Here is a 21,774-nt window from a genome sequence, read left to right as displayed (position 1 = left end):
CTTTACTTACAGAAATAGATTTACATAAAGCAAAATGTACATTCTTTAGTTTGTACAAGGCAGGTAGGCATGCTGCTATGAAAAAAAAAAGAGAAGAAAGCCAGAGAAGTTCTTGAGTACTCCACATGTGAAAACTAACAAAATGGAGAGCGGTCAGTGAAGCGACATGCCATGCATATTGCAATTGGAAGGTAACGGGTAAATAAAAGGGGTGTTTTGGAAACGGCATGGAGAGATGTTGGGCCCTGAGTCCGTGCCATGATAACGCTTCAGTGTTGGATGTCAGCAGTTTTCTGTGTCTGCAGTGAATCGGTTAGCATTTCTGAGTCCAGCGTGTAAGTCTGGAGTCTGTTTTGGGTAGCTGTGTGTACGATGTGAAGCTCCTCTTCATCCAAGTCCTTCAGCAGCAGCAGGACTGCATCGACAATGTGCGTCTGAAAATATATAATATAAGAGATAAATAAACAAAGAAATAGTCCACATTTTTAAGATTATTCCAATGTTTTGAGGTCTAAGGAAGCAACGTTCAGATATAAGACGGTACCTTTTTCATTGATTGTTTGTTTTCTCTGGTTGATGGAGAAGAAAGAGAGGGGAACTTGTCTCTGGAGAGGAGTTTCATCCCCAACTCCTCTCTGATTTTGCTAAAAATGAAGATGGAAACGTTTTGTTCTATATGTGTCCATTACCGTGAGAGATTAATTTCAGCCAATGCATGTTCTACCCTCTTGTAATCCACAAGGCTTACTTGGTCTCCTCCATGTTGTAGTTAAGAGGGTCATTCTCCGTCTCTGCATCTGGCAGTCCATTGCTGGAGAGCTGGTTTTGGACACTGCCTGGGGGGGTGCTGAGCTCTTCTCCCTCCATGAGAGCAAGTGCAAGCTCATCCTCAGTCACTACTGCAAATACATAAAACACCAAACTCTTTATTACAATCATTTCCAATCCCATCACAGACATTATCTATCAGGTCATATCAAAGCTATGCAGAGTCAAAACAATCATTTGAATGTCTTTCTTCCAATTGTGGGCGCAAATAATTTCTCATACAGTCACACACGCTCCGCACACTCACCTTGGTTGTCGAGCTTCTGGAGGCGAGGCAGGCAGCGCAGTACTGTGAGGCGATACTGGCTGGAGTCGGTTCCACAACAGGGGTTCTCAGCTAGCCAGAGCACCCTGAGACGAGTCAACGGACGCAGATGCGAGAGCTGTGAGAGTGAGGGGATCTGGTTCCTCCTCAGGTAGAGCTCACATAGAGACAGACAGCCAGCCAGAGGAGAGAGAGACGAGATGCTGTTGACACTACAGAGGAAAAGGGAGAACACCAAAGCCAGGATTCATTGATCATCTCAAATGATCAGGTGCAAATGTAAGTGTCACATGTGAATGTTGACAAAGAGAGGCACAACTAATTTAAATAGACCAACCTAAGTGTCAGCACCTCAATGTTGGCCATTTGGGAGAAGATAGAAATCTGGAAAGACAGAGTGTAAGGGAACACTTATATTATTATTATTAAAAATAATAACCAGTAACAAAGTCAATTTGAGCATGATGTGTCAAACCAAATAGTGCTGTCCATTAACTGACTACTCACATCAGTCAGGTTGCATCCCCTGCAAAAAAGAAGAAATACAACGTCATTACAAATGCGATGTATGTAAAACAAGCTGTGCCTGTCAACTTCGGCCATCAACATGTAACGTTAAACCAAAAAACAAAACAAACGTGACTGGTAAATGTTAAGCTAAAATGTCAACACTTACCAGCAGTTCAATTTCTTCACGCTTTCCAGGTCGGAGGCCTTAGCCTTCGCGAGAACCTGTTTCCGTGTTAGCTTCATAGCATAACAACTAACATAGCTGTCAAGAAGGAATCATTGAATGCACTATATGTTCACAAACACCAAAGCCCCCATTGTGACATGCTAAGCGGACACACATTTCAACTCAGCAACAAGGATGTCGTTTCCACCACATGAATACGCATGCGCGTGTCCACTGACGCGTCCTTAGTTACAGCCGTTTCCTTTTTCATTATTGCGTACGTTTTTGTTGAAACTAGTCAACAGTAATACTTCTACTTTGCAAGATTCCGTAGTATTTTATACGATTTACAAGAGTAGTTGTATTTGCATGTAGTACTATCAAAGCAGTCAAAACTCAAAGTCCCACAATGCAGCGTAATCGACAGGGTAAATCGCGCATGCGCGCTGAGCAATCCCTCTTTGGACCTACGTCTCCACTGAAACCATGGTGAGCCCAGAATGTCCCCTTTGAAATCCGTCTCAATCTAACAATTCCTGTGGTCTAAATGATATCATCACACATTGTGGGGCTCTGTGATGTCTTTGTTGATCAGAGGCGACCATTATTTGTGTCTGTTTGGGGATTATTCCAACGGATAAAACGATGTTTTCATGTCCCAGTGAGGCAGAAATGGCTGACACCATTGCTACAAATTGCTCACTGAGTCCGGGTACTAGGCGGCTAGTCATATTAGCTTGCTGTCGGCCGCTAAATTCTATATTCCGTGCATGTGTAGAAGACCTGCGGTTTTACAGTAAAACAAAATGACTTGCTTAATGTCGCACTATAGTTTGTCGTCTCCAAACCTGGACCAGTGTTGAATTGGTGTAAAGTTAGCTAACATTCAGTGGCGCGCTTGGTCAGAGGAAGCTAATGGATGCTAACGTTAGCTGGTTAAAGCCGGTTACACCACTGGTGACACAATCTCATTCAACCTGGTTCCATTGATTTTATAGTTAAGTGGAGTTAAACGTGTGTTTAATACTTGCAGTGACATGTGTTCCCCAATACGTTCGGTTTTCAACATATTGTCCTCAAAACCTGACCGGCTCTGTGTACGGGGTTAGAATATGCTCAGTTTATCACTAGTAACTGAACTATACTTTAGTTCAATTTAGTGGCAAATGTGTCGGTTGTTATAAACACGTTTATCAGAAGCGTTAACTGCATGTTCGCCTCCAATAAAGTCCGATTTTTTTAAAGCTTATTGTGTGTTTTATGTTCACAGGCCAAGCGTACCAAGAAGGTGGGGATCGTTGGTAAATATGGCACGCGTTATGGCGCGTCGCTGAGGAAGATGGTGAAGAAGATTGAAATCTCCCAGCACGCTAAATACACCTGCTCTTTCTGTGGCAAGGTAAGTGCAACCCTGACTCGTTCACGACCTTATTCAGAAAGCAGTGTGCCTATTGGTGTGAAGGTACAATGCTTAAAACGAATGGCACAGGTTTTTATACCCATATGTTTGCATGTTTTATCAGCAAAATTACAAGATGTTGTTTTGTAACTTATTATTGTGTTAAATTTGCATTGACAGACCAAGATGAAGAGGAGGGCCGTTGGTATCTGGCACTGTGGGTCCTGCAGGAAGACGGTGGCTGGAGGCGCCTGGACTTACAAGTAGGCTTCTTTTTGCTTTGCTGCAATTCTACCATCCAGCTAAACAGTTGTTGTTCACCTAGAAGACTGGATGTAACTTAATGTGTCAATATTATGCAAAGCTCCAATACTTATCCGTCATCTATAAATATTATATCTGTCAGTGATTAGCCAGTTTGTGCAATAAATAGGCTACCTGTTCATAGCAAGCTGTTATGGAAACAGTATATAATACATCTGTTTGCAGAGCCGTTGGTCAGTATTGATTGATCCCCATAACGATGCTGTGATTTGGCATTGGAAGGGCACTGCTCAATCACAGCACCGTTCATCACACCAAAATATCAATCTCTCACAGCTAGACTGTAGCTTGTAAACTCTTTGAGATTTAGCATACATATAAAACCATTTACTCACCCACTCAGATTGTCTCATTCAGTGAACGTTACCAGCATAATAACTTCCCTGTTTTGTGAAATATGAATCATGATCCAGCAGCTACATACTATATTTCTCCCCTCACATTTTGTTAGAACATTTTTTTTTCCCCAGAGCAGCTGACTCATTCTTCAATTATACATTGGATCTTAGTTGATGACAGTCTAGGAGACATTAGTCCAATTAGATGTATGGAGGATTCATTTTGACATGTCAACAAAGAGATTCATGAATAAGCCAATGGAAATCTTAATTGAAGTAAAAGTCATGTCCTTGACAGACAGCATTAAAAAAAGTATTGGATGGCTGTGCCAACCTCTCACAAAACGTCTGAAATCAACATTACATTGAATGCTATCAGTGAACCACAAAGCAACTTTAAGTGCTCTCAAATGAAGTATGGCAGCTTCTTGCGGATGTATTTTAGAGGTTATCTGGACAGCTTTTTTTATTAATATTGAATACTGTTCATTGAATCCTTGAATTTAAGGCAGCACGAAGAGGGCATGAGTAGAATTATTATTGGCATGCCCTTGACTAAATGTCAATAGATTAAAGAGTTTAAGATTTGATAAAACAATACCACATTTCAAAATTAAACTTTTACCACAAGTACACATCGCTTTATTTTATTGTCATGCAAATGGTCAATTGCCAAACAGCACCTGCATGAATAATAGTGAATCTGTTTGCTTAAGATGAGCAACACCACAGTCTTTCTTCAGTTTTATGTTTTCTAAATAAAGGAAAGACTAACTTGAAAAAACAAGGGATGGGAATCTGACTGTGGACTTTTAGGAATATCAATATGAATTCACAAAGTAATATTTTTGTTTGTCTTTTTCAGCACAACCTCCGCTGTCACAGTCAAGTCTGCGATCAGGAGGCTGAAGGAGTTGAAGGACCAGTAAACCAGTGACTCACTGGTGAATTTGGGACGTTCGATAATTTAACCGACCTGGACTTGGCCTCAACATCGACAAATAAATCTGTCTGGAGCGGAATTCTTTGTCTTTGTCTTTTATAATGTAACAGGGAAATCAAAACTTGTGCGCTAAGTCCAAGAAGATGCTTTCCCAAACCTGCATGAGTGAGAAAGTTCAGGGTGCCAATAAAGTTGCACCATCAAAAAGCGGTACAACCAGTGTTTAAAAAAAAATAATATTGGCCTCTGGCAACTGACGAGCCAGCCAGCCTTTCTCAGATTGGAGTGAGACGAGGAGAAAAGGTGATTTCGTGATCTTCGCAATAGAACATCTTTGACGTGTTGAGTCTTGGCCAATCCGCGTTCAGGTGTGTACAGCGTCTTTCCCTCCGTTAACGTTTACGTTACTGTTCAGACTTGCTGGGTTTCGTGGTCAGAATAACTTTCATGACCATGAAACATGAGGCCCAGATACTGATGAGGTGAAAGCTTCAGGGAGAGGAGACTGTGTAGCGCAGCTTGACGCAGGGCTGAGCTGTGAGTGGACCTGGGCCTGGATAAAGGTGGAGGTCTAAACAGATGAGAGTACAGCTTCCTGCTGTCACAGTGTTTTAAATACATTGATATTCAGGGCATGCTAAATTCAGCCTCAGCTCCAAGGAGATTAACTCCAGCAACCAGGGCTCACGTGCCCTCTCATCACACTGTTCACTGTGATGACCATAGCCAGTGGACTAACAGTCCCACGTTGCTCCCAAGAACCCTGAAGTAATGAGAGGGTTAAGGTGCCTGTACCTTCATTTCAGCGGGTTGCTAATGCAGAGGTGTGTAGATCACAGCTATTATTTTCTTCTTGATAAACTACCTCAGCCAGAGTAGATTATCATTTTCATTTAAATAATTGAACTGGATTGAATGCATATTAATTGCAAATAGAAGATAGGCCACAATTCTAGAAGCTTTACAGTAACAGTGGAAGTTAATATGAAGACATACAGTAACAGGGTTCAATGAAAACGAATCACTTTATTTGTACAGGCGATGGTTCTCGCTACTCTTGCTATCTTTGTTTTTATTTGACCAAAACGTTTGAAAATGAGACCTCTGTCTCAATGGATTTTGTCTAAAAGGTTAATAATAGAGCTGAAATAGTGATTAATAACTGAATAATAAATTAGTTTTTTGCTGAAAGTAAATGTCATCACTTAATTTTCTTCTCAAAGTACACCAGAATGCTACATTTTAAAGCTCATATTTAAAATAAAATTCTCGGAGCAGCCTCACCTGCTGCGTCCTGTCAGTCAGGAAGTTAGTGATCCACTGACAGGTGGAGGCTGGCACAGTGAGCTGGGAGAGTTTGGGTTGGAGTATCTCCGGGATGATGGTGTTGAACGCGGAGCTGAAGTCCACAAACAGAACCCTTGCATATGACCCTGGGGAGGTGTTGCAGCATGTAATGCAGTCCCATGTTGACTGCATCATCCACCGACCTGTTTGCACGGTAGGCAAACTACAGGGGGTCCAGCAGGGGTCCTGTGATGTTCTTCAGGTGGGTCAACACCAGTCTTTCAAAGGCTTTCATGACCACAGACGTGCGACGGGCCTGTAGTCATTTAATCCTGTGATGGAGGATTTCTTGGGGACCGGGATGATCGTGGAGGGTTTGAAGCAGGAGGGGACTTCACACGGCTCCAGTGATCGGTTGAAGATCTTTGTGAAGATGGGGGCCAGCTGGTCAGCACAGACTTTCAGGCAGGAGGGGGACACACCGTCTGGGCCTGGTGCCTTCCTGATCTTCTGTCTGTGAAAGAGCCGACTCACATCCTCTTCGCAGATCCTCATACATACAACCAATACAAAATTGAATTTAAATAGATTGAATAAAAAACAACTTGGAAGCCATTTGAATTAGAACATATATAATTTCAAAATGATTGTCGAAATAAATGACTGATTGACATTTGACCAATTCCTCCATTCCTGAAGATGGCAGCATTGAAACACCAGAGATATCTACTTCCGTGAACCGTCCAGCAGGGGGCATGGTGTCGCCCTTTTCCCTCGGTGCGTTTCCTCAGTAGAGCTAAGAAACAAGTATGGCGGTGTCCAGTGTTTTCAGACCGGGGCTGTTCAACCAGAAAGTTGCAATAGTAACGGGTGGCGGGACCGGTATCGGTAAAGCCATCTCTGCAGAGCTGCTGGAGCTGGGTGAGTGACGCGGTGTTCAGGCTCACGAGACATATTTGAAGAGAACAGCAGCTTAATGACAACAAGAGCCAGCTCGGTGAACTTCGACACAGATAAAGGAAGACATGGCTGACTGTCAGACCAGCCACGGCTTTGAAACTGTGTGAACACTGTGGAGGCACGATATTTGGTAACAGCTTTAAAAAAATTAAGGTTTACAGTATATGTCAATAAAGCAGAAATATTTTGGGACACAGAGCTGGTCAAGTTTGTCATGGCTGAATAAATACCGAATAATACCGTTCATGTGTTGGCCTTCACACGGCAATAAATAAAGTGTCAATGGTGAGAAAGGTTTCCTCACAATGACATTCAGTGGCACACCATATATTTAAAAAAGAATCACACACGACCAAGTATTCTGTGACTCTGACTTGCGTTGACCTCATTCCAAATAATCACATCACATAACCAAATGGCTAACTGTTTTGTCTCCAGGTTGCAAGGTGGTGATCTCCAGTAGAAAGGCGGAGAGGTTGGAGGCGGCTGCTCAGGAGATGAGACAAAACATCCCTGCCTCCAGCCCGGCGAGTGTCACTCCTCTACCATGTAACATCCGAAACGAGGACGAGGTGGGCCTGCTCCATAGACTGTGTATAAGAGGCCTGCGCACACCTTCGGCCTCTGGAACTGCTCCATGTTGATGTTGTCAGCTCCTGATTGCCTGGTTTTGATCCCCCCCTGTCGCAGGTGAAGGAGCTTGTGTCATCGGTGCTGAAGCGGTATGGCAGGATAGACTTTCTGGTGAACAATGGAGGAGGTCAGTTCAGCAGCCCAGCGGAACACATGTCCTCCAAAGGCTGGAAAGCCGTGATAGACACCAACCTGACCGGAACCTTCCACTGCTGCCAGGAGGGTAAGAAACAGACGGCTAACGCTGGCTCACTGTGTGTGTGTGTGTGTGTGTGTGTCTGTGTTTTCGTTTAAGCTCTCCGTGTGACTGTGCTGCTGCTCTGTCCACACAGTCTACACCGCGTGGATGAAACGGCACGGAGGTGTGATCGTCAACATCATCGCTGACATGTGGAAGGGCTTCCCAGGCATGGCGTAAGCAGCGCCGCCCACCAAGTTCACACACACCAAGATATACAACTGGCACACTCAATGTCTCCTCTCCCCGACAGCCACACAGGGGCAGCGAGGGCAGCGGTGGACAACTTAACGAAGAGTCTGGCCATCGAGTGGGCGGCCGCAGGGGTCAGAGTGAACGCTGTTGCACCCGTGAGTACAGGTCACGAGTTAACGCAGTGCAAGTGTGAGAAGGTCTTTTTAATTATGCAGTCATGTCAAATCTGTGCATTTGTCTGGTTGCAGGGCACGATCTTTTCCAAGACTGCGATGGAGAACTACAAGGAGCTTGGACCAAATCTTTTCAAGATGTCTGTTCCATTTAGCCCCGCGAAGAGACTGGGAGTACCAGAGGAGGTGTGAAACTATGAAGTGACACACTGAGGAAAGGCGATCATGACACGCAGATATACGACACTAAATACACCATAGTAGCATCTTCAATTATCTGTTTATTTCAGAAAAATCATGGGAAAAAACGGGAAGTCAAACTGAACTGTTACTCTCGGTATTTCAGAAAACATCCTGTGAGACATATGACATGACAATTACATATTAGTGTTACCTTTAGACAAGTCATGTATCGAACCATGAGTGATAAAGAAACGGTCGTGTTTTTGGAAATCAGGGCCCGTAACACAGTGAGATGGTGGGCTCTTTAAATAGAAAATACTAATGGTTCACATCTGTTCATTGAGAGCAATAGATGCAGAGTGTGTGCTCTGTGTCTGGCTTTGTTGCAGTGTCAACGACTGCAGTGATTTCTTCTAAAATTGTGCTTTGCTGTTCAGATCTCATCAGCAGTGTGTTTCCTGCTCTCTCCTGCTGCCTCCTACGTCTCCGGAGCCACCCTGAGGGTTGATGCAGGACAGAGTCTGTACCACTCCGTGTGGGAGATCCCCAGTACGTTTATCTCGCTAAAGCATCCACACTTCTGTCTTTACGGTATATACTGTATATACACTATACAGCATACTACGTAGGATACGAAATAATAAGTGTTTTGTGCGTTCTTCTCCAGACCACAGCGCATGGCCGGAGGCTCCAGAGGGGGAGAACCTCGATGCTCTGAAGGACCTGCTCAACCCAAAAAGCAAACTCTAATTCACTTTTATGACATATTCTGAGCCCAGAGCATAGACACACACACACACACACACTTGTGTCACACTTGGCCAGCAAGCATCATGGACATTGAGCTCTGGAGGCACACAAGACACCACAGCGGCCTGTTTATAAGACTGTGTGATTTATTATTGCAGGTCATGTACATAATTGTATGTAATTATTAGCAACAGGAGTGTCTGATTTCTTGAATAATGAGTTGTGTCTGTTGAACAACTGTTGAAATGGATGGAGAATATTTTTTTCCAATGCATTTGTAAGTTATGTAAATTAACATGTGTCTAACAGAACAAATTACCATAAAAAGAGCAACAATAAAGGAAAAAGGCAATTTTGTTGTAGTAATTTGCACTGATTTAGTGTCTGAGGCTGTTTCAAAGTCGGGAGCGACAATGTCGAAAACAAGATCACCTTTAATTTTTAACCTGCACCTTGGACTAGGCTGCTACAGTGACGAAATTGGAAAGCAATAGCAAATAGTAACATTAGTAAAGTTTTGAAATTTAAAATCTTTGGAGTATAAAAGACAACCTAAGTATTGTTGTCATTAAATGTGTCAGGACGATAGTTTAAGTATTCATATTAGGTTGGCCTTTAGTGACCCCTGAACAGCAATGAATATGTAGAGTAAACAAACAGATTCATTAGAATTGTGTGCTCTGCAGAGTTATGTTGTATTTTATGTTGTAATGCTGAAATAACTACTGCCTTTACAATTCACAAATGCCCAAACGGATATTTCAACAATAAATAAACGCATAGTTGTACTCAATGCCTAAAAGTGCTGCACTGCTCATATAATGGTTTGCACCATAGACTAAGTTTGCACAAAACGCCTTTGTCCTTTAAATAGACGCGCTGGTGTTTTGTCCCAAATGCTGTGCCGTAGTGTTACCGTAAGACAAAGTTAACTGTCGCAAACATTTAGTCCAACAACAGAGGTCACAACAAACCACTCAGGTACAGTGTTTTTCTTTTAGATACAATTTTATATTGGTGTCGAGTCTTTTGTTGCTCTTTCCCGGTGGGTGACAAAACTATCTTAACACATAATGAAGTTGTAGATAATGCGTCTTAGAACAAATGCTGCAGTTGTATCTGTCCAGTGAGCTAGCTTAGCTAAGTTAGCTATCGTAATTAGCTGAGGAAACGCTGTCTACCGTCGCTCCACAGCGGTTCGACTACACTTTGACTTTATCAATATTTCGATTCATTTTGTACGAAGGGATCCTTTATTTCAGGTAACGTTATGTAACTTAGGTTCGTTAAGGTTAAGGCATATTTAATGACTTGTAACACCTGTGAGCAGGTTTAATGTCAGTAGGACAGCGACGAGTTGCTTCTTTAGGTATTTATTATAAAAAGTAACATGTAACAAAAGTGTCTCAATGTGGCTAATTGTGGCAGGGTTTGATTAACCGGTGGTTTGTATCCATGGTTTCAACAAATAATAAAACAAATACAAAGGTAAAAATATATATCTGCTTAAAGTGATCAGCTTAAAACGTATACGATTATAATCGTCATGTACCATCCTGAGCAGTTTTGGAGCAATTTGCTGCCCAGAGATGATGTCACGTTAGTGGTTCAAATTAGGTGTTGTGTTGTAGAATACTTTGATTTATTTTACTGTAGGAACTAAGATTTAGGGCCAACTTGTAAATAGTTATGCGTCCTGAAAAACCAAAAATACCAGGAATATGTGTTTAGACATTTTAAAGTGGACGGAGATGTTACAATATACAGCAGCCATGTACATTAACTTCCATAAGGACAGGAACTAAATACCTCCACCTCACTGTGTCAGCAGAGACATAGGTTTTCATGTATCTGCTTATACAATAAACACAATGTATTTCAGCATATTTATTCTTACAATTTTATGTCTGAGCATCTGTTTGCACAGATGATAACATTTGCATAGCAGAAATAAGGTGCAGCTTTGGCCAAAATGAACACTTGGCACTTTGATCACCGAAACAAGATTCTGATGACATGTCCACAACCCTTTACACGAAAAGAAATCTGAAGCAAGTTACATGTTCATTTCTACACTCAAACAAAAATAGAAACCAAAGAGTAAGCAGTTATCACTTGTACAGCGGAGGCAAATATGTTTCCTCCTGGATTGAAGAGACTTTGTGCAATATGGACATAATATGTATAATAATATTTTCACTTTACTCTAACCATGAGGAAAATTGAGTCTCATTTATTTGTTTGACACACAGCTGTAGGTTTCTCAAATTTGAAACAACAATTACAATAAGAGGAAGGTTGTTGTGTATAATCGTATATCTGAATCTGTTTTCAGCATGGGAGGTGACCACGGCCACAACAAGATGTCCATGCCGGACTGGCGGCAGTGGAAGGTGGAGGGAACACCACTGGAGTTCACAAAGCAGAGACTGGCAGCCAGGGGCCTCAAGGATCCGTGGGCGCGGTCAGTATCTCTACCTACATGAGATATCATTGATGTTTAAGTCATTCTCATTCCTCACCCTGCTCCTTATCTTTCTATCTTGTCCCTCTGCAGCAACGAGGCTTGGAGATACTCGGGCGGCTTCGCTCGCGCTGTGACTCTGTCTGATGTGCTGCTGAGAGGATTCAAGTGGGGCTTTGTAGCCTTTACTGTGGCTCTGGCTGTCGAGTACGCCCTGTTCCCACCCAAGAAGGGCGGCCACTAATGCTCCTCATTGTCCCTCAAGCCCCAGAGTCTGGAGTCTAATAGTATTTTCTGTTTATTAAATGTTTTTGTGATCACCCCATGGTTTCCCTTATTCTTCGTACACCCTGTCGCATCTTTAAACCACAACCGCCTTAACTTTGCATTCATATTTCAACGACGGGTTTTTAATCTCACTTGACATCAGTGTTATTGCTGAGATGAAGGTTCAAATGTAGCACCGGGTCACTCCTGCTTCCTCTTCCTGCTCAGTTTCCTAAAGACTAATTTCAAGCATTTTACTGACAGTATTACAAAAACCAGCACTACAGTAGCCAGTAGTGCTATTACATCCAGGCAGAAGTACTGCAGCCAGTGGAGGTCATGGACGGCAGATTTGAGATGTTTTGCGCCTTTGTGCCGCATCACATATTCTGTCCAGTACACTGAAAGGTCAAGTGGGTCAACTGGCCGGTCTTTATGGAGAGCCGACAGCTTCTGCATGTTCTCTTTGTACCTGGATACAAACAGATTGATGGCAAGAGTTTGAGAAGACAATATTTGAAGTGAAGTAGTCCGAAAAGCAGATTCCGAATCTTGTATACTTGTCCTCCGCACAAAGATTTAAGGAACTTGTTTTTTAATGAGATAAGACTCCCTCACCTGGTGTCATTGATGACCGCATTCAGTCCCTGAAGAATGCTTTCTGTGGTGATGGAAGTAATATCCAACACCACTCCGGCTTCTCTGCTCGCCAACCTCTCCGCGTTGTCAGGCTGGTCGCCCCCAATTGGCACCATCAGCAAGGGAACAGCATGACACAGCCCCTCAAAGAGACCGTGTGAGCCGGCGTGAGTGATGAAGGCCCTGGCTCCAGAATGTGCTAACACACAACACACAAACATGTCAGATGCTACGGTGTGTGTGTGTGTCGCCTCATCGAGTCATTTCAGGATGTGTTGCAGTGGATTTACAGACCTAGCAGGTCATTCTGAGGCACCCAGTTCATCAACTTCACATTCTCTGGGACACTGTCAGGAACCTTCCCAGTGTACCTCCATATTACCTTTCAAAAGACGCTATGTGTCATTTGTTGCGTTTTGATTATTGTATTGATGTACAATTAAAAAATAGATTTCTTTTTTTTATGTTCATATATATTCCTGTACCTTCTGTGGAATCTGTCTGAAGGCTTCTAGGAAGGTGGAGGTTGTCTCTTCTGGCAGATCTGACACCATGGTGCCCAGAGTGAACACTACAAACCCATGTTCTCCCGACACCCAGGACTCCAAATCCTGCACACACACACACACACACACACACCAGGGTCGGGCATTGCTCTCTCTTTCTCTATCTAGTATCTCTGTGTCTCCCTGCATTAATATATGTCATTAATAAAGTGCAGAGGAAATAAAGAAAATTCAAATGTGGAATAAAAAAACTAACTGATTTGCAATCAAAAACACACGGACCTTACCTCAGGCAGAGGATTTCTCACGTTGCAGTTGATTCCGCCAACTAGTATCACATTAGGCATGAGCGGGCGTGGGTACTCCAGTGTGAAGTCCATCCTGTTTAAAACACAGTATCCCAATATTTGTCTGCATGTGGGACTCAATGTAAGATGTGTTTTTTTTCAGTGTGGTTTAGTGGCATGAAACGACAGTAACAGTACTTTGCACTATATTCCTCCCTTGTTTATTAGGGTATGAGTATATGCGTGTGTGAGTACTTCTACAGAGATCAATCTACGTCAGTGTGTATTCTTCACCCAAATGTCAATATATAACCTTTGTACATGTTACCTCAGCAGCCAGATAGCAGAGTCTGACAGCACTTCAGCTACACCAACCTCCTCCCCCAGGAACCGATAGGCTACTTCATCGAAGTACCAGTACATCAGTCGGCATAGCAGCGGCTCCAGTAAAGCCACCTGTAGGTCACAGGCATCACACAGCAATCAACAAATGTACAAAGTATGTTTATGTGGTCATGCAGTCCAAGTTTAACTGTGTCATCTTGAGCTAAATTACTTTAAATGTACTGTAAAGTATTGGGAGATGGACCCAAAGTTTTTTTTTTCTTTATTGCCATACTGCGATGGGGGGATTGATAGTGATATGTTACTTGAGGAAAGGCGTTCCACTGCAAACGTTTTGAAAACACCAGAATATTTCTGCAGAATTATGTGACAAATCGAGAAATAAATTAGGAATACAAAGTAGTTTGGTCTGCACAGAATCTATCTGTGTTTTGCCTAATAAACCAGAGAAGAGTTCATTTCACAACATGGCCAAACTTCACGCATGCACCTGTCCGTGCACATCCGACAGTAATTGCTCACCAAAGAGTTGACAGCTCTCTCCTTGAAGCTCATTTTATCTGTGTATCTGGTGAAGAAGCGGGGCACATATGAAGGCGGGGAGGGGCAGCCTGCAGACTTCATATCCAAGGAACATGGAATTCCCCGCAGCAAATTTACAGTGGGGAGACCTGAAAACCATTTTATATGTGACCGGTGAGAAAATGTGCAGACATGTAAGAGCACAAGCAATCCTAGTGTGGCAGAACTCACCTAATTTCCGAGCTAGTAATGAGCCTGTGGGAACCATGGGGTCTGTAAGGACGGCATCAAAGTTCTGAAACAATGCAAAGGAAACACAGGAGAAAGGAGTGAATCTTTAACAGTGTGCACTAACAAAGCACATTTGCTTCTACGCCATACACTTCTCTACAGAACAGTGGAGTCATGCTGATGACACAGCTTTTTTTGCTTTACTTGACCTCTACAGAGTAATATTCATCTGACAGCTATCGTTAAGCTGCAGATTAAGATTTTACAGTATGGTACATTTAGAATGTACTAAACCAGTACTTTGTAACCTTTTTGGCTGTGACCAATTTAAAAAGTAGCGTCTAGTTGCGGCTCCTTGTCATGTTTCAGATGTAAATGGTTTGTGTCATTTTCCCCATAAACATATTTTGGTTTCATTCAAATAACTGTTTGAGGGCCATGAGGGTATAATGTCCCCAAAATGTACATTTCCTCCTCCATTAATCATCACATGACCCCTCAGATTTATCTTGTGGCCCTTTACAAAGGTCCTGACCCCTAGTTTTGGAACCAGTGGAATATAATACCTAACTGTAAGTAAATGAGTTAAGCTCAACCAGCTAGAACAGTACATGCTTATTAAACATGGATGCATCAGTATTACCAGTCTAATCATGATATATATATATATATATATATATATATATATATATAATATGTCAGTAACAGGGGACATGTTTCTTTCTTTTGACTCTTTAAATAATTTAAATAGTATAAATAGTTTTCTGTTTTTCTGTATTTTTACTTTCACATAGGTAAAGAATGTCAATACTTCTTCTACCACTGTCCCAACTTTATTAGTTACAGATGTTGTACATAATGACACTAACACTTTATATCCAACACAGTAACAGACCCAAAGGTAGTTAAAGAGAAGTAGACAGTCTAAACAAAAGCCTCACAAATGCCGCATTAAGTGAGGTTATTGTATTTCATTTCTTATAAGATTTTACCTCCTGATGTCATGTACTCCTCTGTATTTGCACTCACCTGCTGTGCCAGATGTGAGACCAGACTGTCATTGAACAGTAGGCTCTCTGCCGTGGTGTGGATGAAACCTGTAATTCTCTCCAGTTGTGTGTATTTTGTCCTTATCTTCTCCGTGAAAGACTGTGCAGATTTTTTTATCGTGTCCAGGTGTGAGGACGTGACATAATCAATATAATCCTTGTCATAAGGAACAGGAAAGGTCACAGTGTCATAGTGTTTCCCTGGACCCATCCGTATGCTGATCTCTGGAATCACCACGGTGACTCTGTGTCCACGGCGACCCATTTCTTGGGCAATTGCCTTTACACCCACCCAGTGACTCCCATCCATGGGAACCACCAGCAAGTTACCCAGGAAACCTGCAGAAGCAGTGTCACTTGCAGGAATTGTGTTGGCGGCTTCAGCATCTCCTGCATTCACATTCTTCTCCGGCCTGGGGTTTTCTGCCACGGACCCCCCCGTCTTATCTACAGCACCGCTCACCTGCATATCCATGTTTAGCAGCAGGAGCACAGACACTGCTGCTTTCCACATTGTTCTCTTTCCTCTGTGTCTGCAACTCACTGACAGCAACACAGAGGTAAATGTGAGGCAATGTAGTAAACGGCCCTTCCCCCGTGCTTTGAATGCTTGTGTGAACTTCTCCCGCCCTTCAGGATCCTTTTTCTGGGTTGCTGAAATCCCACTGTGAATTAGCAGAGTCGTGTGTGTCCAAGGTACAAGAGCGACAATTACAGTCCTCAAGAGCTGGCAGTTGGAGGTAACTGATATGCGACTTTCAGTGATTTTGTTACTGTGTGATGGAATTTATAGCTACCCGTATACATAGAAGAAAGCATGCAATCACAACCGACACTGCGCCTGGAGGACTGGGGAAAAGTTCAGTGGGGGAAATGGCAGTGTTTTGATGAAGAGTAGGATTTCAGGTACACACACACAGATGGGCTGGGTATATGGTCATGTGGCTACAGGTCAAGGATGAACACGATTGGACAATAAAGTTGTTCTTTATACTGCAAGTGTTGCTGAAGTTTTGATCTCTTTGATCTCTTTGTGTTTTCCCTGACAGTGTTTGTACTGCAATACGCCCATTGGTCTCCACTTCTGGCAGTAAACGTGAATGTCCTTTAAAATTCATTCAAAAGCCTTATATCTATATATCTATGTTTGAAATTAATAGTAATTACATTGGTACAATCTTAATTAACATAAGTAGTTCTTACAGAAAATTAAAAAGTGACAAGAATATCAAGTAGCCCACTGTACAGTTTAAACCCTTTTCCGGAAAGACAATAACCCCATCACAAAAAGTGGCTCGGCTGAGACGTGATGCAGTTCCTGAAACTTATATAAGTCAGGAAGTATACAACACCTATGCCAATCAAGTCTGTTTCTCAAGATTTCTGATCCAGTTTGTCACAACATGTCATGGCAGTGGATGGAGGCTGTGGATTAGCCTCCAACAACTGTCATTTTGAGCACTTGCACAATTTAAGTCAGCTATAACATCAACTTTGTCCTGCATTATTATACGAGTTTGTCCTATTTTGTCAAAACAAAACAGTCAATGTGCTCCTCAGCAGTGGCATAAGGTAGTTACGAAGGGCCCCAGTTCATGCTATTATGATAGACCCCAGTGCACACTAGTACAAGTTATGAAGCACACACAAACACATACACATACACACACCCACACGTACATACACGCGTACACACACACGCACACACACATACACAAACACGGTATGTGTTTGTGGATGTGTATGTATTTAATTTTCATGTATTTTCCCGCAAGTCTGCTGCTCCACGCTCTAGCCAAGTAGATGGCAGCAATGCCCCTTTGAGCTGGTTTGCCAGTAGCCAATAAACACCAGCGAAGAAGAACAAGTTCCGTTCCCTCTTCCGGCGCGCGCATCTTCAAGTAGGTCCTCCTCGAGCACAACAAATCGATCGACCAAGTCCGCGAGCTCAATAAGTCACGCGCCCAGTATGTTAACAAGTAAGCGCCTCACTATTTTCTAGTCGTAGCGTTAGATGCCGGTAAAATAGTTTGAACATGTCATATCACTTAAATAGTGACTCATCTGAGAAACAGTAAGTGTTAAAGTCATAGCTGTGTCAGTTCTGATGTCGTCCCTGGTAGCTTTCAGCGTTGTTTACGGTGTCAGTATGATTAGCTCAGCTAACGTTAGCTAAGATACTAAAATATAGCTAAACAGCAGTATTGTTTGCATTGTCGACATGTTCGAGTCGGCGTCGTGACGCGGGCTCTCCATCATTAACGCCGGAACAATTTCAAAGTTTTTTTAAATTTTTCATTATTGTTCTGTATTTTCTTTCCCTTCCACTGTTTAGTTTGTCGGCCATTAAAGTGGTTTGTTGTCTCTGTAGGCCGGCGACTGACTGCGAGTATGAGGCGGTTGGCTTGGAGTCATTCATTCTTTCAACGTCCATAAGAATTGAATATTATAGGTGAGACCACAAGAGAACTTTCTTAAGCGTTTTCAGCCCTGATACCTCAGTTCAATTGTGAAATAAGATAAAGCTGTGCAGCTTAGTGATGACACACCAATGTATTACACTTGATCGGTGCTTTATCACCCACTGTTGTTCTCTGTTACAGGTCGTTTGAGTATTGTGTGAAGTGGAAACTACCTATGTATCCCAGACACTCCTCCAGACAACCAAAGGCTTCCAAGAGGAGTCCCCAGAGAAGTCCCAGTCCAAATGAAGAAGTTATCCAGCGCAGGTGGAGGGGTAAGAGGCAGAGGACAGGACTGAGGGAGACCGAAGCTGATGACAACCTCGTCAATACAGACAAGGAGGAGGAGGACCGGGACATCATCGACGTCATCAACGGCACACTTCAGGCCAGGCGTGTCGCAGAGGAGGATGAAGTACGGTTTGTAGAGGTGACGGACAAAGGAGTCGACGATTCAGATGACGACTGTGTCTCTGTCACCAGCAGCATAGCCTCTGGTCCTTCCGTCCGACAAAACAGTGTCTCTTCCAAGACACTGAGGCCTCCACAGGGCTTGTGCTCCGCCTGTAAGACTCTCTACTACCAGAAGGCCAAAAAGATGAAGGCACCGATTAAAAGCAAACTCTTAGACAACGGTGAGTGCTCACTCATTCCTTGTTCCAGCAACATGAGACAAACAATGATTGTGGGTCATTGCCACGTCAAATACTAGTACACAAAAGAAGATGTATTGTAAATAAGATCTGATGCAACATAGTTGTATTAAAGAGGTGAGGGCACACAAAGTACAAAAAGCCCATTTCCTCCCTTCTGGCACGCTTTATCCAAAGATCCAGTTCTCATGTATAAGTCAAAGTAAACCGGAGTGAAATTCCATGTATGTGCACACATAACACAGGTGTACATGTGTTTAGTTCGGTTCTGCATTGCGGTAATGGTAACAATCGCTAGAAAGCGCAACACATACGCCATTCGGCGGCTCAGTCTTTACATGTTTAACCTCTCGCTCTGGTTTGTTCTTCAGATCCCAAGTCCCTGACGTGTGACCAGTGGGTCCTGATCAAGAGCTGGAGACCGAGGAGGCTGCCTAATGCGAGAGGGTAGGGCCGCTCGTGTGGGTCACTGGCTTTAAGGTGGAACTCCAGTAAACATGCAGACCCATATGCTGTCAGCTCATTATAACCGCACCTCTCTGTTTCGTCAGGAAGCTTTTGATTCGTGTACAGCTGGTTAAGAAAAGACTCGCGGTCAACAATGGTGCTAATCGACCTGCACAGTGTGGTGGAGACTCACCAGCCTGCTCCAGGCCACACGCTTTCCTTCAGAGGTAACTCGTCTGTACACGCAACACGCTACCGTAGAAAAGCTAGGAAGCCTGTTCGCATTAATTAACGACTTGAATGTGCTCTGTTTTTGTCTCAGGAACCTTAGACGGTGTGTCAGGGTGCCGGTGAAAAAGGAGAGGAAGAGGACGAGAGGCGGTTCTCAGGGTCGTCGCGTCGCTAAGCAGCAGCGTCTCCTCTGCAACAATCCCGGCCAACGCGTCAGCAGTAGCCCGACCAGCGGTCCCAGTGGCTCTGCTGGTTTTGAGGGTCAAGAAGTCAACGATGACGCGGACACGAATCCGACTCTTGAGTTGATTCCCTCCACGGTCACCATGAAAACCACCAAGCCAAGGGAGGTTCCGCCCGAGCAGAAAGGACCAAAGAAGAATAAGACGACGGGCGGATTCAGGGACTTGCTTGCCCAGCTGCGTGGCAACAGCAGCATGATCGTCAGAGAAACACGCTAGCGAGGGGACTCCGCCTCTTCTTTTAAGCTACTTCCATTATTCAGTCAAGTATTCGAGCTCTGGCGTAGCGTTTACTCATGCTTTTTGTTCAGCTATCATCATAAGCATTACCTGGAGGCATACTCGCGGGTTTATTGGCAAAGTACTGCTGCAGTTTCACTTACTTGCATGTTATTTATTTGTTTTTCTTGAATTTTTAAACATTATTTATTTGAAGTTTAATTCAACAGGACGATTGTGAATAAATTAGTTTTTTGACCGGATCGCTGGATAGACAGATTTTATATTTCCACCACTAATAGAACTGCACGAAGAAACTGCATAGCGCTGTGCCCTCACGGCATACTAATGCAATGCAGGGTTTACACGAGAGAACTGACCACGTTAAGGATACCATGTTTTTGTGTGTGCTGTTGTGCCACAATGCAGTTTGATTTCCGACGCAGTTGCATAGTTTCCTCTCAGTAAGGAACGTCGATTTAAACATTTTCTTATAATTGCATAAAGTACGGCGATCATATTGTGTATATTTAGTAGTAGTATGAATTTGGGACACAGTTGATCCCTGCTCTGTTTACCGTGAATATTAAATGAATAAATATCTCATGGTGGAAATTTGTGGACAGTAGCCATGTTCTGCAAACATGATGAAGGGATTGGTTGGTTGGGCAGTGTTGGAGACCTTCGGTAGAAGCCCACATGGTGGCGCCACCGTTACAATACAGGTGATGTTAATAACTTTAACGACCATTTAGTTTCCCAGTGAGCGAGCATGCTTGATAACTAGGGCGCTGCACCCGGTACATCTAGATGGAATGCAGTCTTTAAGTAATATAACGATGTACACCTGTGTGTTTCCTGCGAGCTCAAAGGCTGCTTTAAAACAAGATGAGTATTCAGCAGCACAATCCCAATTAACACAGTCAGTGCAGGACCCTGTTCAAAGAAGCAGTGTTTACCAAGCTAGGATAAACCAGGAAGATGTAGGTATTTTTACACAGCAATGTTATTTTCAAGATGTTTGTGCTGATACCAGTGAATGTGGAGGAAGGGTGGGGAAAATGAGCAAGAGATAAGGGACAGAGCTGGGTCTGGAGGCGTTAACAGTCAGTTTTTTGTGTGTGTGTGTGGGGGGTCTGTTTATGGGATTAATGTATCGGGAGATCAGATGCCTTATATTAAATATAAAAAAATAGTTTTTGCTATTTCATTAAAATTGTGTGTTGTATTTCATTCATCTAAAGACAGAATGAGGAAATAGAAATATTGTCAAATTGAATTCCCTCTTCTATTTTTATTTGAGTTTTTTATAGCATCTTAAATCATTCTTTTAAAATAGCTTTTTTAAATGTATAAAGTATTACAGTCAACACTAAAAGTCCAGGTTCACACTCCAGCCTCCATAGTAGGAGAGACATTAGTGTTGAAACATTGTTGTTTTGCTCTCAGAAAGGTATCGCGCGAGTAGCACAAACACACACTCAAGGTTCATTGACAGTGAAAGATCAGAGGAAGTCTTACAAGCGTTACCAGAACACAGCTGATAATCAGCTCACATTCACTTGCAGAATGCCACAATCCTCTGTGTCTCCCTCTCATACATGTTGATGCATACACGCCTGCATGCATCACATAAGACAGTGAGGCAAAGTATTCCCACACTCTGTGAGAGCTGAAACTCCTGCTGCTTGTCCCGATTTAAACAGAGCATTGAGGTTTGAGAGACACACACACACACACACACACACACACACACATTGTCTGATTCCCCTACTGCCAATAGGTCCTGATCATCACGAACCAGAGGTCTCGGGGGCCAAAACAATTCAAGCAGTGCACACACACACACAACACGGTATCCTGTGATAGAACCACCATCAACACCTGACACCTCGAAAACAGGAAAAACGTTTAAGCAGGAACACAGATGTGTTGGAGTGTTTAGGGGAGGGGCATGAATGCAGCTATAAATCCCCAGACAGAAACTTCACTCTGTTCAGAAAGGAGAGGGGCTGCCT

At 43.1% G+C, this 21,774-nt stretch overlaps 7 protein-coding genes across 7 annotated transcripts in view; 5 read left to right on the top strand and 2 right to left on the bottom strand.

The window, feature by feature from the left end:
• Positions 1–64: 64 nt before the first annotated feature.
• cfap410 (cilia and flagella associated protein 410) lies at positions 65–1,964 on the bottom strand. Its single transcript, XM_079284545.1, has 7 exons — positions 1,770–1,964; positions 1,601–1,619; positions 1,431–1,477; positions 1,076–1,305; positions 749–899; positions 545–644; positions 65–434 (listed from the first exon to the last, which is right to left on the bottom strand). The coding sequence occupies exons 1-7, from the start codon at positions 1,844–1,846 to the stop codon at positions 270–272; spliced, it is 789 nt and encodes a 262-aa protein (XP_079140671.1). The 5' UTR covers positions 1,847–1,964; the 3' UTR covers positions 65–269.
• Positions 1,965–2,223: 259 nt separating this feature from the next.
• rpl37a (ribosomal protein L37a) lies at positions 2,224–4,852 on the top strand. Its single transcript, XM_079285368.1, has 4 exons — positions 2,224–2,258; positions 3,040–3,168; positions 3,349–3,431; positions 4,696–4,852. Exons 1-4 carry the CDS (start codon positions 2,256–2,258, stop codon positions 4,757–4,759), a joined length of 279 nt encoding a protein of 92 aa, XP_079141494.1. The 5' UTR covers positions 2,224–2,255; the 3' UTR covers positions 4,760–4,852.
• A 1,942-nt stretch (positions 4,853–6,794) lies between these two features.
• pecr (peroxisomal trans-2-enoyl-CoA reductase) lies at positions 6,795–9,538 on the top strand. Its single transcript, XM_079285110.1, has 8 exons — positions 6,795–6,981; positions 7,459–7,592; positions 7,711–7,876; positions 7,986–8,067; positions 8,145–8,241; positions 8,335–8,445; positions 8,880–8,991; positions 9,110–9,538. Exons 1-8 carry the CDS (start codon positions 6,870–6,872, stop codon positions 9,190–9,192), a joined length of 897 nt encoding a protein of 298 aa, XP_079141236.1. The 5' UTR covers positions 6,795–6,869; the 3' UTR covers positions 9,193–9,538.
• A 569-nt stretch (positions 9,539–10,107) lies between these two features.
• Positions 10,108–11,978, top strand: ndufb3 (NADH:ubiquinone oxidoreductase subunit B3). The gene is made up of 3 exons (XM_079284478.1): positions 10,108–10,173; positions 11,528–11,656; positions 11,750–11,978. Exons 2-3 carry the CDS (start codon positions 11,529–11,531, stop codon positions 11,898–11,900), a joined length of 279 nt encoding a protein of 92 aa, XP_079140604.1. The 5' UTR covers positions 10,108–10,173; position 11,528; the 3' UTR covers positions 11,901–11,978.
• A 146-nt stretch (positions 11,979–12,124) lies between these two features.
• LOC306789044 (UDP-glucuronosyltransferase 1A1-like) lies at positions 12,125–16,016 on the bottom strand (the record flags this gene model as incomplete). Its single annotated transcript, XM_079284805.1, has 9 exons — positions 12,125–12,395; positions 12,542–12,761; positions 12,857–12,944; positions 13,048–13,173; positions 13,356–13,449; positions 13,684–13,811; positions 14,223–14,371; positions 14,454–14,517; positions 15,483–16,016. 9 exons carry the CDS (start codon positions 16,014–16,016, stop codon positions 12,125–12,127), a joined length of 1,674 nt encoding a protein of 557 aa, XP_079140931.1.
• Positions 16,017–17,400: 1,384 nt separating this feature from the next.
• LOC306789050 (uncharacterized protein) lies at positions 17,401–20,595 on the top strand. The gene is made up of 6 exons (XM_079284814.1): positions 17,401–17,481; positions 17,874–17,954; positions 18,106–18,599; positions 18,989–19,064; positions 19,169–19,291; positions 19,387–20,595. Exons 3-6 carry the CDS (start codon positions 18,140–18,142, stop codon positions 19,754–19,756), a joined length of 1,029 nt encoding a protein of 342 aa, XP_079140940.1. The 5' UTR covers positions 17,401–17,481; positions 17,874–17,954; positions 18,106–18,139; the 3' UTR covers positions 19,757–20,595.
• Positions 20,596–21,770: 1,175 nt separating this feature from the next.
• LOC306789049 (C-X-C chemokine receptor type 4-like) overlaps positions 21,771–21,774 on the top strand; it is a gene marked incomplete at its 3' end in the record, with an annotated part of 1,452 nt that continues 1,448 nt past the window's right edge. The window contains exon 1 of the mRNA XM_079284813.1: positions 21,771–21,774. This exon is cut by the window's right edge and continues 20 nt beyond it.

This window comes from Melanostigma gelatinosum, assembly GCF_949748355.1.
Source record: "Melanostigma gelatinosum genome assembly, chromosome: 15".
NCBI lineage: Eukaryota > Metazoa > Chordata > Actinopteri > Perciformes > Zoarcidae > Melanostigma > Melanostigma gelatinosum.
This window is presented reverse-complemented; position numbering and strand designations above follow the sequence as displayed.

What these genes read in the sequence shown, in the direction of transcription:
- rpl37a (XM_079285368.1), top strand. An exon ending in CCTGCTCTTTCTGTGGCAAG is followed by an intron (nt 3,169 to 3,348) that starts GTAAGTGCAACC and finishes TTGCATTGACAG; the next exon opens with ACCAAGATGAAGAGGAGGGC. An exon ending in GGAGGCGCCTGGACTTACAA is followed by an intron (nt 3,432 to 4,695) that starts GTAGGCTTCTTT and finishes TGTCTTTTTCAG; the next exon opens with CACAACCTCCGCTGTCACAG.
- ndufb3 (XM_079284478.1), top strand. Translation starts at nt 11,529, where the DNA reads ATGGGAGGTGACCACGGCCACAACAAGATGTCCATGCCGGACTGGCGG. An exon ending in CTCAAGGATCCGTGGGCGCG is followed by an intron (nt 11,657 to 11,749) that starts GTCAGTATCTCT and finishes GTCCCTCTGCAG; the next exon opens with CAACGAGGCTTGGAGATACT.
- pecr (XM_079285110.1), top strand. Translation starts at nt 6,870, where the DNA reads ATGGCGGTGTCCAGTGTTTTCAGACCGGGGCTGTTCAACCAGAAAGTT. An exon ending in TGCAGAGCTGCTGGAGCTGG is followed by an intron (nt 6,982 to 7,458) that starts GTGAGTGACGCG and finishes TTTTGTCTCCAG; the next exon opens with GTTGCAAGGTGGTGATCTCC. An exon ending in GAGTGAACGCTGTTGCACCC is followed by an intron (nt 8,242 to 8,334) that starts GTGAGTACAGGT and finishes GTCTGGTTGCAG; the next exon opens with GGCACGATCTTTTCCAAGAC.
- cfap410 (XM_079284545.1), bottom strand. Translation starts at nt 1,846, where the DNA reads ATGAAGCTAACACGGAAACAGGTTCTCGCGAAGGCTAAGGCCTCCGAC. An exon ending in CCAGAAGCTCGACAACCAAG is followed by an intron (nt 900 to 1,075) that starts GTGAGTGTGCGG and finishes ATGTATTTGCAG; the next exon opens with TAGTGACTGAGGATGAGCTT. An exon ending in ACAAACAATCAATGAAAAAG is followed by an intron (nt 435 to 544) that starts GTACCGTCTTAT and finishes ATATATTTTCAG; the next exon opens with ACGCACATTGTCGATGCAGT.
- LOC306789050 (XM_079284814.1), top strand. Translation starts at nt 18,140, where the DNA reads ATGTATCCCAGACACTCCTCCAGACAACCAAAGGCTTCCAAGAGGAGT. An exon ending in AAGCAAACTCTTAGACAACG is followed by an intron (nt 18,600 to 18,988) that starts GTGAGTGCTCAC and finishes TTTGTTCTTCAG; the next exon opens with ATCCCAAGTCCCTGACGTGT. An exon ending in CCACACGCTTTCCTTCAGAG is followed by an intron (nt 19,292 to 19,386) that starts GTAACTCGTCTG and finishes TTTTTGTCTCAG; the next exon opens with GAACCTTAGACGGTGTGTCA.